Here is a 14,088-nt window from a genome sequence, read left to right as displayed (position 1 = left end):
TGCCCAATCGCACACTTCTTCGGGTTGGCTGTGAGACCCACTCGCCTCAGCGACCTAAGGACGGCCCTCAGGTGTTGTAGGTGCCGTGGCCAGTCATTACTATAAATAATTATGTTGTCGAGGTACGCGGCTGCATAGGTGGCATGGGGGCGGAGGACCCTATCCATCAGCCGCTGAAACGTAGCGGGTGCCCCAAACAGCCCAAAAGGAAGTGTAACAAACTGGTGTAAGCCGAACGGTGTGGAAAAGGCCGTTTTTTCTCGGGATAATGGAGTCAAGGGGATCTGCCAATAACCCTTTGTCAAATCCAGTGTTGAGTAAAAGCGAGCCGTGCCTAGTCGATCCAGCAACTCATCAATACGAGGCATTGGGTATGCATCGAATTTAGACACCGCGTTGACTTTTCTATAGTCTACACAGAACCGGACTGACCCGTCGGCCTTGGGTACCAAGACCACCGGGCTGCTCTAGTCACTGTGGGACTCCTCGACGATGCCCATTTCGAGCATGGCCTCGAGTTCTTCCCAAACCACTTTTTTCTTGTGTTCGGGTAGCCTGTAAGGGCGGCTACGCACTACCACCCCCAGGGGCGTCTCAATGTGGTGCTCTATGAGGTTGGTGCGGCCGGGCAGGGGCGAGAATATGTCCGAAAACTCGGTCTGCAACTGGGCAACCTCCGCGAGTTGGGTCGGGGAGAGGTGGTCTCCACAGGGGACCGGAGAGGTACGTGATGCCAATGCACCCTTTTGAACCTCCAGCTCCAGCTCTGCCTTCTCTGGAACCACCGACACCAACGCCACGGGGACCTCCTCGTTCCAGAGTTTGAGCAGATTGAGGTGGTAAATCTGTAGCGCCCCACCCCTGTCCGTTCGCCTCACCTTGTAGTCGACGTCACTGACTCGCCGTGTGACCTCAAAGGGTCCTTGCCACTTGGCGATCAATTTGGAGCTCGATGTGGGCAACAGTACGAGTACTTTATCTCCCGGTGCGAACTCCCTAAGGCGCGTACCCCTGTCGTACAGGCGGGTTTGCCATTCTTGGGCCTGCCACAAATTCTCCTGGGTTAGGTGTGTGTGTGTGGAGTTTTGCACGCAGGTCAATAACGTATTGAATTTCATTTTTACTTGGTGAAGGTCCCTCCTCCCAATTTTCTTGCAGCACATCTAGAATGCCGTGCGGCTTACGCCCATATAACAATTCAAATGGGGAGAACCCCGTGGAGGCTTGGGGGACCTCTCGCACTGCAAATAACAAGGGTTTGAGCCATTTATCCCAATTACGTGTGTCCTCACTTACGAATTTTTTAATTCTATTCTTGAGGGTGCGATTGAACCGTTCAACTAAACCATCCGTTTGTGGGTGATAAACGCTGGTGCGGATCGGCTTAATACCCAACAACCCATACAGTTCGTTCAGTGTACGTGACATAAACGAGGTGCCTTGGTCAGTCAGAATCTCTTTCGGGATTCCAACTCGGGAGATGACGCAGAAGAGCGCTTCCGCAATACTGCGTGCTGAGATATTGCGAAGAGGCACCACTTCCGGGTATCGCGTTGCATAGTCCACCAGAACTAAAATAAAGCAGTACCCTCGTGTTGACCGATCTAATGGCCCGACGAGATCCATCCCAATTCTTTCGAACGGGGTCTCGATTAATGGTAGAGGCCGCAAAGGCGCTTTTGGAATGGCCGCTGGATTTACTAACTGGCATTCACGGCACGCCGTACACCACCTATGGACATCGCCGTGAATCCCTGGCCAATAGAACCGGGCCATTATTCGGGCTAGTGTTTTATCCTGCCCTAAGTGTCCAGCCATGGGATTAAAGTGAGCCGCCTAGAATACCAATTCCCGGCGGCTCTTTGGAATCAAAAGCTGCGTGACTCGCTCTTTAGTCTGAGTGTCCTGCGTCACTTGGTATAATCTATCCTTCATAATTGCAAAGTAGGGGAAGGACGAGGTGGCGTTTGGCTGGCGCGTTTGACGATCGATTACTCTCACTTGGTCAAACGCATGCCGCAGAGTCTCGTCTCGCGACTGCTCTAATGGAAAATCCACAAGGGATTCCCCAATAGAAAGAGGAGGAGCCGGCGGCTCCTCACTCTGACGCGGAGATGACGTAGACGGCTCTGTGACAGCTGCTCCCACCAAAGCGACACCGGGGCCTCCCCCTGCTAAACTACGGCAGGACCCACTCTTCACTAAATGACTCATTAATTCCCAAAATCTCGGCCAATCAGTCCCCAAAATTATCGAGTGGGTAAGGCGAGGATTAACCGCCGCCTTTACTCTAAATTTTTCCCCTCGAAAAAGAATGTGGACCAACACTAAAGGGTAGTTGTGAACATCCCCGTGCACACACAACACCTTCACCAATTGTGCTCCCCCCAATGCCTTGTCTTGCACCAGGCTTTGGTGGATTGAGGTCTGATTACAGCCAGAGTCCACCAACTCCTGATATGTATCCCCTTGGACACTCACCGGCATGCGATATGCTCCAGCCCAATCGAGGGCGGCTCCTGGCGCGTTGGGGATCCAAACCACCGTGCCCACCTCCATTACCGAGCACTGCTGTTGGAGGTGGCCCGGCTCCCCGCAGCACCAGCAAACCGGCCCGGGCTTCCTCTCTGCACTGGTGCTCTGGGGCTCACTCACCTGAGGGGGGGGGGGGGGGGGGAGACAGACACAGAAGGGAGAAACGGGAGGGCACCGCGGCTGCGACGGGCCGGCTGGGGTGGCACCGGACCCCGCCTCCGCGGTGGGGAAACGGGGCGAGGATGAGACACAGGAGGAGAGGGAGAGAGGGGAGAAGAGGTTGTCTGCTGTCCTGCCGTCGGGACAGCCGCCAAATGGTCCTCTGCCAGCTCGATTGCCTGATCCAGCGACGCCGGGCGGTGGCACTGGACCCACTCTGCGGTTCCTGCTGGTAAGCGAGCGATGAACTGCTCTAGTACCACCTGATTGATGATTCCCTCAGCGTCGAGGTTGTCGGCCCTCAACCACCGCCAGCAGGCGTCCTGGAGTTGCTGGCCAAACACGAACGGCTGGCCGACTTCCTCCAAGCGCAAAGCGCAGAAGCGCTGTCGCTGTTGCTCAGGGGTGCGCCTCACACGCTGGAGGACGGCCCGGCGAAGGTCCGCGTAGGCCAGTCGGCGGGGAGCTGTAGCGCGGCCAGCTGCGCCTTGCCTGTTAGCAGGGGGAGGAGGCACGCCGCGCGCTGTTCCACCGGCCATCCCGAGGTCTCTGCTACCTGCTCAAAGAGCGTGAGGAAGGCCTCGGGGTCGTCCTGTGGGCCCATCTTCATTAGGGTGAGGTGGGAAGGGCCCGCGGTGGTGGAGTTGGTGGACCCTGCCGACGCGAGAAGGTGCCGGAACGCCTGTCGATCTTCCTGCTGAGCCAACACCAGGGCCTCGAACTGTTGCTCTTGCTCCTTCCAGAGGGCGACTAGCGCCTGGTGCTGGCTCTGCTGGGCCGTGGCGAGGGCGTGGACCAGGTCGGCGAAAGGGGAGGACTCCATGGGGCTGTTCTTCTTCTGTGCTCCATGTCCTGGGTTTTGGCACCACTGTGGCAGTTTGTAAGAGGGGGAGGAGCACAGAAGACGGCAGGACAGAACTAAGTTTTGAAATCCTATTTATTTTACACTTTTCAGTGGTCTTTCAGCAACATACAGACACTCGCGCACACACACACATCTGGTGTCTGGTTCGGGAGAGAGCTCTCCTCTGCTCTCACTCTCTCCTTAAATAGGGCGCGGTCACTGGGGAAGACACACAAACACACGTTAATTAACATCAGGTGCAGTGATTCTGCCACTTACCTTCCCTGACTCCGCCCTCCGGTCACAGACCGATGCTTGACCACGCCCCCGCTGCCACAATATACTTTGTAATTCATTTTATAGCATGAAGCAACAGTCCAGATATCGGTTTCGGACTGTACGATGACATCATCCGCTTTCTAGGACTCCAATATACATTGAATCCTTTTCAATTTCCTTTTAAAACACTGTAGAAAGAGTGAGATCTGAATGCACACACTCCATAAAGACTAACTGTATGTGCCTGTGTGTGTGTGTGTGTGTGTGTGTGTGTTGTAGGTGCTGACCTTTAAAGAAATTAGTTGGCAGAGTTTGCGTATCGAAGCAGACGCTATAGAGAGCGAGGAACAGGATTTGGGGAACACACCGCTACGCCTCATCACCAACCAGGGCCGCATTCGGATCGCTCTTAAACGCAGGGTAATATCAGATTATACACCCACCCATCCACCTGCTGTTCTCTAATCAGTCGATCCCTCGGTGCATCAAATCCCGCAGATACAAATCAAGAGCTTCAGTTAATGTTCACAATGTTCAAACATCAGAATGGGAAACATTGTGATCTCACAGTGTGACTTTCTCTCACTGTGGTATGGGTGTTGGTTTGATCCAGATGGACTGGTTTGAGTATTTCAGAAGCTGCTGATCTCCTGGGGTTTTCACACACAACAGTCTCTACAGTTTACACAGAATGGTGCAGAAAACAAAAAACACCATTGAGTGAGTGAGCGACAGTTCTGTGGGTGGAAAGTAAACAAACGCCTTGTTGATAAGAGAGGGTCAGAGGGAAATGGACAGGAAGGATATAGTAACTTGTAGCAACTCTTTACAACCGTGGTGAGCAGAAAAGCATCTCAGCACGCAACAGCAGAAGAACATATTGGGTTCCACTCCTGCAGCCAAGAACAGGGATCTTAGAACCAACAACAGGTTCCTATTAAAGTAGCAAACATGCAACTTCTAATAATAATAATTTGCCTTGAACACTATAAACCCCTCCACAAAGTGCATTAGACTCTCCTAGCATCGCTCAGTGAGACACAAGGCCTGGATTTTCAGTGAGCTGTCGTTGAATTTCCTTCACAAATCCTTGACACACGTGCAAGTGGAGGAGGGTGGCAGCAGTTCACTAGAACGCATCTGGAGATTGACATTATAAACCTGAAGCTGTTGCGTGCATGTTTTTACCACAGGAAAGCAGGCTCAGCAGTGTAAACACACACAAAAAAAACCAACAAAAAAACACAAGTTTGATTTTAGCTCACTTTAATGTCACTTACCGTACCACGCCTCTATCAATCTATGAGCTTCTTGTCACACCCTTTTTTTTTTTAAACTAGGGGTGCCAATAATTGTGGCAGGCACTGTGTGTGTGTCACTGGAAGCTAGTTTGTACACATTAAAAGTAGTACAGATTAAAAATAAACTTTGACGGTTTGTATTATTGTTATTTTTCCGACAGGTAAAGGACTGTAATGTTCTGGCGTCGAAGCTGCTCTTCATCCTGGACGACCTGCTGTGGGTTCTGACCGACTCTCAGCTTAAAGCCGTCATCCATTACGCTAAATCTCTGAGTGAGGCCATGGAGAAATCCACACAGCAGAGGAAGAGCATGGAGGTCGGCACACACACACACACACACACACACACACACACACACACACACAGTCACTGATTAGGTTCTTCATCTCCGACATTTAAACCATTTTATTACCCAGCCTTAAAATTGCTGGGTGGAACATGGTGCCGTTGCCATTATTTACACCTTCTGGGATTTCTGAGCTGGTGTGTGTTTACTTCTGAGATCAGAAAAGACTTCTTTAAGCCACTCTGAGTTCTATAATATCCATTAATGCAAGAGTCACACCTGCAGATCCGCCCCCTCACTGCAGGAATGGTTTGTTCCCTTACTTAAAAAACATGCAAATGATTTAAAGATTTTTTACGAAATTCCTATAAATTGTGTTTCAGACCGTCCCTACCTCTCCTGGACCCCGTCCACCGTGGCCAGAGCCACAGACAGTTCCCATGGCAACGCCCAACACCTTAGCAGAGTATTTCGACCTTTATGACGTGAAGGAGTCGTCATATCACACGTTTATTTCTCGCCTTGACCTGCACATCTGCAACGACAGCACATCATCAGAAACAGGTCAGTTACCTCTCTAACACACTTGACAAAGCCTCATCACACCTGGCCTCGTTGGCCCCGCCCCAGCGTACCTGGCCTCATTTACCTCGACTTCACATAATCGGCCTTGTTGACCTCACCTCAGTACACTTTTTAGTAATTTGCTTAGATTTACTAACTTACCTGATCTAACTACTACACAAGTGGTCATTTTTTCTGTCCAGTCCTGATTACCTCCCCAGCATGTCTAACAGCCCGCGCTGATTCCTTCACCTCGATACCCTGGGCCTGATTCAGTCCCTGCTCTGTCAGTCCCATTTCCATAACACTCAGACCTGTCCTACATGTCCTGTCCAGTCCAAACTGAATAAAAGCCATTTAATGGGGACCATTGAGAACCCAGAATGTGTGGATGATGCCTTGAGAATTGACCTTTGACCTTTATTCTTTAGATGAACCCCCTATTCCAGGCTCCCAGGGTGCAATGCAGCTGACCTTTCGTAAACTGGGCTTTGACTATTACCCCTTCCACAGACCAGGTGAGGTCTTATGGGGACAACTGTTTAATTTATTCCCTTGAAATGTTCTGCTGATCTTATGAATAAAGACATAATCTCTAACAGGGTCGTCATTTCGTGTGTGTGTGTGTGTGTGTGTGTGTGTGTAGGCGATGGCTGTCGACACTGGGAGCGTTACTGCAGTGCTTTGGACTCTCGCACTCAGTGGGCGTCCAAACTGCTGCAGGACTTTCAGAAGAAACTGGAGAGCGCAGGATTTCCCCAACCTTCATCTGAATCTCGTGAGACGAGTACACAGTCTCCGGCCAAAAAAATACACAGTGAGAGACAGAACTGAGAAATATTTATTATAAGTTTTTGTTACCTGATGAAATGATACTAATTGTTTTATATTCATTCGGAGATGGTGAGTCCGTTACAAACTCTCATGAAAGTTTGGCTTTAAAGAAACTCCGCTCCAGCTGCATGGTGATCCGTGTGGACGATCTGGACATCCACCAGGTTTCTGATCTCTCTCTCTCACACACACACACACTCACACACACACACACACACACAGTCCCAGGTTTCATTTTAAAAATGGTACTCACTAAATACTCAAATGTTTCAGGAGTAACAAACGAAGACGCACTTTTCTTCAGAGGTGTGGGGTTTGTAGCCCCGCCCCATTTATAATTTGACCATAATAATAATATCAGATTGTAATTCCAGCCAGTTTTGGACAGGGTCACTGTCAAGTCACCCCATCTGTCTGTCTGTCTGTATGTCTGTCTGTCTGTCTGCCTGTGTGTGGTTGTACAACCCCGATTCCAAAAAAGTTGGGACAAAGTACAAATTGTAAATAAAAACGGAATGCAATGATGTGGAAGTTTCAAAATTCCATATTTTATTCAGAATAGAACATAGATGACATATCAAATGTTTAAACTGAGAAAATGTATCATTTAAAGAGAAAAATTAGGTGATTTTAAATTTCATGACAACAACACATCTCAAAAAAGTTGGGACAAGGCCATGTTTCCCACTGTGAGACATCCCCTTTTCTCTTTACAACAGTCTGTAAACGTCTGGGGACTGAGGAGACAAGTTGCTCAAGTTTAGGGATAGGAATGTTAACCCATTCTTGTCTAATGTAGGATTCTAGTTGCTCAACTGTCTTAGGTCTTTTTTGTCGTATCTTCCGTTTTATGATGCGCCAAATGTTTTCTATGGGTGAAAGATCTGGACTGCAGGCTGGCCAGTTCAGTACCCGGACCCTTCTTCTACGCAGCCATGATGCTGTAATTGATGCAGTATGTGGTTTGGCATTGTCATGTTGGAAAATGCAAGGTCTTCCCTGAAAGAGACGTCGTCTGGATGGGAGAATATGTTGCTCTAGAACCTGGATATACCTTTCAGCATTGATGGTGTCTTTCCAGATGTGTAAGCTACCCATGCCACACGCACTAATGCAACCCCATACCATCAGAGATGCAGGCTTCTGAACTGAGCACTGATAACAACTTGGGTCGTCCTTCTCCTCTTTAGTCCGAATGACACGGCGTCCCTGATTTCCATAAAGAACTTCAAATTTTGATTCGTCTGACCACAGAACAGTTTTCCACTTTGCCACAGTCCATTTTAAATGAGCCTTGGCCCAGAGAAGACGGCTGCGCTTCTGGATCATGTTTAGATACGGCTTCTTCTTTGAACTATAGAGTTTTAGCTGGCAACGGCGGATGGCACGGTGAATTGTGTTCACAGATAATGTTCTCTGGAAATATTCCTGAGCCCAGTTTGTGATTTCCAATACAGAAGCATGCCTGTATGTGATGCAGTGCCGTCTAAGGGCCCGAAGATCACGGGCACCCAGTATGGTTTTCCGGCCTTGACCCTTACGCACAGAGATTCTTCCAGATTCTCTGAATCTTTTGATGATATTATGCACTGTAGATGATGATACGTTCAAACTCTTTGCAATTTTACACTGTCGAACTCCTTTCTGATATTGCTCCACTATTTGTCGGCGCAGAATTAGGGGGATTGGTGATCCTCTTCCCATCTTTACTTCTGAGAGCCGCTGCCACTCCAAGATGCTCTTTTTATACCCAGTCATGTTAATGACCTATTGCCAATTGACCTAATGAGTTGCAATTTGGTCCTCCAGCTGTTCCTTTTTTGTACCTTTAACTTTTCCAGCCTCTTATTGCCCCTGTCCCAACTTTTTTGAGATGTGTTGCTGTCATGAACTTTCAAATGAGCCAATATTTGGCATGAAATTTCAAAACGTCTCACTTTCGACATTTGATATGTTGTCTATGTTCTATTGTGAATACAATATCAGTTTTTGAGATTTGTAAATGATTGCATTCCGTTTTTATTTGCAATTTGTACTTTGTCCCAACTTTTTTGGAATCGGGGTTGTATGTTATCTCCATCTGTCTCTCCTCAGGTGACTGAATGTGTCATGATAACACAAACAGAACAGAGAAGTGAAAGAGTTTGTAGTCACAAGAAAGCTGGAGAGATGATTAACAGGGCGAGAAAATTAGGAAGAGAAAAAGAGTGTGAAGTATGAAAAAAGTGAGCGTGGGGATGATTACCAAGCAAATCGGGCTTGTTTTCAACTTTTAGTTGCTTTTCAAAATCCCCCCCTCCACTTCCAGTGTATTTGATGACATCAGAGGTGTTTCTCTCTCTCTCTGTCTCTCTCTCTCTCTCTCTCTCTCACACACACACAGTTAAATGTCAGGAATTTTCCAAAGTTCATAAGAACTAGCTGAAGAACCTCTGATTCAGCCGTGACTCGCTGCTATGAGACGCTCACTTCCTCTGTTTGTCCGTGTGCTTGTTTCTCAGTGTTGTCCATCTCTGTGTTGTCTCAGGTGTCCAACAGGGGGCGTCACAGCAAGAAAACCCAGTCGCTCTTATCGTGTAACCGCAAAGTGCTGAACATGGCGGAGAACATGCCTGCGATCCACCTGCAGTTTACGGAGTACTACTTCCCTCACAGCGCTGAAGGGCCGGGTACTGCAGTTCTGTTTATTTGTTTGTTTATTTTCTTTCAGTTTTTGTGTGTTAATACAGATGCAGCATTTTGATACATTATCCATCCTGTAAGTACAGGAAGTGGTTCTGAGTACGGCTCACTTCATGCACATTATATAGGTCGCTACAGGCTCACGGCAAGCTAGCATTCAAGTTCGAGGTTGAAACATGGAGAACACAAGCACCAACTAGCGTGAGCATACTCGCTGCAAGAACATCTCAGACCGGTTGTTTACTAACCCGTAATTTTTACTAAAAGCACATCAAGACCAGTAAATACTTCCCATGTAATCATCAGGGCATCTGGAGTACATCAGGTCTCACGCCCCGTCAGTTTGATCTTTGATTGACAAATTGGCAATTTATTAAACAGATTAAAGTGTTTGAGTAAAGAGACTAACCAGCAAAATGTCGCTGTTGTAAACGAGCTAAATAACAGTCTGCTTCTATAATAGTGACCGGCCTCGCCGACGATCTCGCGCCGTAGTGAACGGCCTCGCCGACGATCTCGCGCCGTAGTGAACGGCTTTGCTGACGATCTCGCACTGTAGTGAACGGCTTTGCTGACGATCTCGCACTGTAGTGAACGGCTTTGCTGACGATCTTGCACTGTAGTGAACGGCTTTGCTGACGATCTCGCACCGTAGTGATCGGCCTCGCCGACGATCTTGCACCGTAGTGAACGGCCTCGCCGACGATCTCGCGCCGTAGTGAACAGCTTTGCTGATGATCTCGCACCGTAGTGATCGGCCTCACCGATGATCTCGCACCGTAGTGAACGGCCTCGCCAACGATCTTGCGCCGTAGTGAACAGCTTTGCTGACGATCTCGCACCGTAGTGAACGGCTTTGCTGACGATCTCGCGCTGTAGTGATCGGCCTCGCCGACGATCTCGCGCTGTAGTGAACGGCCTCACCGACAGTCTCGCGCTGTAGTGAACGGCCTCGCCGACGATCTTGCACTGTAGTGAACGGCCTCACCGACAATCTCGTGCCTTAGTGAACGGTTTTGCTGACGATCTCGCGTCGTAGTGAACGGCTTTGCTGACGATCTCCCGCTGTAGTGAACGGCTTTGCTGACGATCTTGCACTGTAGTGAACGGCCTCGCCGACGATCTCGCACCGTAGTGAACGGCTTCGCTGACAATCTCGCGCTGTAGTGAACGGCCTCGCCGACGATCTCGCACCGTAGTGAACAGCCTCGCCGACGATCTCGCGCCGTAGTGAACAGCTTTGCTGACGATCTCGCACCGTAGTGAACGGCTTTGCTGATGATCTCGCGCTGTAGTGATCGGCCTCGCCGACGATCTCGCGCTGTAGTGAACGGCCTCGCCGACGATCTTGCGCTGTAGTGATCGGCCTCGCCGACGATCTCGCGCTGTAGTGATCGGCCTCGCCGACGATCTCGCGCTGTAGTGAACGGCCTCACCGACAATCTCGCGCTGTAGTGAATGGCCTCGCCGACGATCTTGCACTGTAGTGAATGGCCTCGCTGACGATCTCGCGCCGTAGTGAACGGCTTTGCTGACGATCTCACGCTGTAGTGAACGGCTTTGCCGACGATCTTGCACTGTAGTGAACGGCCTCACCGACGATCTCGCGCCATAGTGAACGGCTTTGCTGACGATCTCGCGCTGTAGTGAACGGCTTTGCTGACGATCTTGCACTGTAGTGAACGGCTTTGCTGACGATCTTGCACTGTAGTGAACGGCCTCGCCGACGATCTCGCGCCGTAGTGAACGGCTTTGGTGACGATCTCACGCTGTAGTGAACGGCTTTGCTGACGATCTCGCGCTGTAGTGAACGGCTTTGCTGACGATCTTGCACTGTAGTGAACGGCCTCGCCGACGATCTCGCGCCGTAGTGAACGGTTTTGGTGACGATCTCACGCTGTAGTGAACGGCTTTGCTGACGATCTCGCATTGTAGTGAACGGCCTCACCGACAATCTCGCGCTGTAGTGAACGGCCTCACCGACGATCTTGCGCTGTAGTGATCGGCCTCGCCGACGATCTCGCGCTGTAGTGAACGGCCTCACTGACAATCTCGTGCTGTTGTGAACGGCCTCGCCGACGATCTTGCGCTGTAGTGATCGGCCTCGCCGACGATCTCGCGCTGTAGTGAACGGCCTCACCGACAATCTCGCGCTGTAGTGAACGGCCTCGCCGACGATCTTACACTGTAGTGAATGGCCTCGCCGACGATCTCGCGCCATAGTGAACGGCTTTGCTGACGATCTCGCGCTGTAGTGAACGGCTTTGCTGACGATCTCGCGCTGTAGTGAACGGCCTCACCGACAATCTTGCGCTGTAGTGAATGGCTTTGCTGACGATCTCGCGTTGTAGTGAACGGCCTCACCGACAATCTCGCGCTGTAGTGAACGGCCTCACCGACAATCTCGCGCTGTAGTGAACGGCCTCGCCGACGATCTTGCACTGTAGTGAATGGCCTCGCTGACGATCTCGCGCCGTAGTGAACGGCTTTGCTGACGATCTCGCACTGTAGTGAACGGCTTTGCTGACGATCTTGCACTGTAGTGAACGGCCTCACCGACGATCTCGCGCCATAGTGAACAGCTTTGCTGACGATCTCACGCTGTAGTGAACGGCCTCACCGACAATCTTGCGCTGTAGTGAATGGCTTTGCTGACGATCTCGCGTTGTAGTGAACGGCCTCACCGACAATCTCGCGCTGTAGTGAACGGCCTCGCCGACGATCTCGCGCCGTAGTGAACGGCTTTGCTGACGATCTCGCGCCGTAGTGAACGGCTTTGCTGACGATCTCGCGCCGTAGTGAACGGCTTTGCTGACGATCTCGCACTGTAGTGAACGGCCTCGCCGACGATCTCGCACCGTAGTGAACGGCTTTGCTGACGATCTCGCGCTGTAGTGAACGGCCTCGCCGACGATCTCGCGCTGTAGTGAACGGCCTCGCCGACAATCTCGCGCTGTAGTGAACGGCCTCGCCGACGATCTCGCGCCGTAGTGAACGGCTTTGCTGACGATCTCGCGCCGTAGTGAACGGCTTTGCTGACGATCTCGCGCTGTAGTGAACGGCTTTGCTGACGATCTTGCACTGTAGTGAACGGCCTCGCCGACGATCTCGCGCCGTAGTGAACGGCTTCGCTGATGATCTCGCGCTGTAGTGAACGGCCTCGCCGACGATCTCGCACCGTAGTGAACGGCCTCGCCGACGATCTCGCGCCGTAGTGAACAGCTTTGCTGACGATCTCGCACCGTAGTGAACGGCTTTGCTGACGATCTCGCGCTGTAGTGATCGGCCTCGCCGACGATCTCGCGCTGTAGTGAACGGCCTCACCGACAATCTCGCGCTGTAGTGAACGGCCTCGCCGACGATCTTGCACTGTAGTGAACGGCCTCGCCGACGATCTCGCGCCGTAGTGAACGGCTTTGCTGACGATCTTGCACTGTAGTGAAAGGCCTCACCGACGATCTCGCGCTGTAGTGAACGGCTTTGCTGACGATCTTGCACTGTAGTGAACGGCCTCACCGACGATCCTGCGCTGTAGTGATCGGCCTCGCCGACGATCTCGCGCTGTAGTGAACGGCCTCACCGACAATCTCGCGCTGTAGTGAACGGCCTCGCCGACGATCTTGCACTGTAGTGAACGGCCTCACCGACAATCTCGTGCCTTAGTGAACGGTTTTGCTGACGATCTCGCGTCGTAGTGAACGGCTTTGCTGACGATCTCCCGCTGTAGTGAACGGCTTTGCTGACGATCTTGCACTGTAGTGAACGGCCTCGCCGACGATCTCGCACCGTAGTGAACGGCTTCGCTGACAATCTCGCGCTGTAGTGAACGGCCTCGCCGACGATCTCGCACCGTAGTGAACAGCCTCGCCGACGATCTCGCGCCGTAGTGAACAGCTTTGCTGACGATCTCGCACCGTAGTGAACGGCTTTGCTGATGATCTCGCGCTGTAGTGATCGGCCTCGCCGACGATCTCGCGCTGTAGTGAACGGCCTCGCCGACGATCTTGCGCTGTAGTGATCGGCCTCGCCGACGATCTCGCGCTGTAGTGATCGGCCTCGCCGACGATCTCGCGCTGTAGTGAACGGCCTCACCGACAATCTCGCGCTGTAGTGAATGGCCTCGCCGACGATCTTGCACTGTAGTGAATGGCCTCGCTGACGATCTCGCGCCGTAGTGAACGGCTTTGCTGACGATCTCACGCTGTAGTGAACGGCTTTGCCGACGATCTTGCACTGTAGTGAACGGCCTCACCGACGATCTCGCGCCATAGTGAACGGCTTTGCTGACGATCTCGCGCTGTAGTGAACGGCCTCGCCGACGATCTCGCGCCGTAGTGAACGGCTTTGGTGACGATCTCACGCTGTAGTGAACGGCTTTGCTGACGATCTCGCGCTGTAGTGAACGGCTTTGCTGACGATCTTGCACTGTAGTGAACGGCCTCGCCGACGATCTCGCGCCGTAGTGAACGGTTTTGGTGACGATCTCACGCTGTAGTGAACGGCTTTGCTGACGATCTCGCATTGTAGTGAACGGCCTCACCGACAATCTCGCGCTGTAGTGAACGGCCTCACCGACGATCTTGCGCTGTAGTGATCGGCCTCG

The 14,088-nt window shown here is 51.4% G+C and overlaps 1 protein-coding gene across 1 annotated transcript in view; it reads left to right on the top strand.

Annotated features, from left to right (window-relative positions):
- The window catches only part of bltp3a (bridge-like lipid transfer protein family member 3A), a 40,096-nt gene that overhangs the window by 13,149 nt on the left and 12,859 nt on the right, over positions 1 to 14,088 (top strand). Inside the window, exons 6-12 of the mRNA XM_060938590.1 lie at positions 4,097 to 4,237; positions 5,280 to 5,435; positions 5,789 to 5,969; positions 6,401 to 6,487; positions 6,616 to 6,786; positions 6,870 to 6,967; positions 9,331 to 9,472. Of these exons, the coding sequence (XP_060794573.1) occupies positions 4,097 to 4,237; positions 5,280 to 5,435; positions 5,789 to 5,969; positions 6,401 to 6,487; positions 6,616 to 6,786; positions 6,870 to 6,967; positions 9,331 to 9,472 (976 nt within the window). The remainder of the gene's footprint in view (positions 1 to 4,096; positions 4,238 to 5,279; positions 5,436 to 5,788; positions 5,970 to 6,400; positions 6,488 to 6,615; positions 6,787 to 6,869; positions 6,968 to 9,330; positions 9,473 to 14,088) is intronic.

Source organism: Neoarius graeffei, chromosome 13 (genome assembly GCF_027579695.1).
Source record: "Neoarius graeffei isolate fNeoGra1 chromosome 13, fNeoGra1.pri, whole genome shotgun sequence".
NCBI lineage: Eukaryota > Metazoa > Chordata > Actinopteri > Siluriformes > Ariidae > Neoarius > Neoarius graeffei.
Note: the sequence above shows the minus strand (reverse complement) of the source record. Positions and strands in the feature narration are given on the sequence as shown.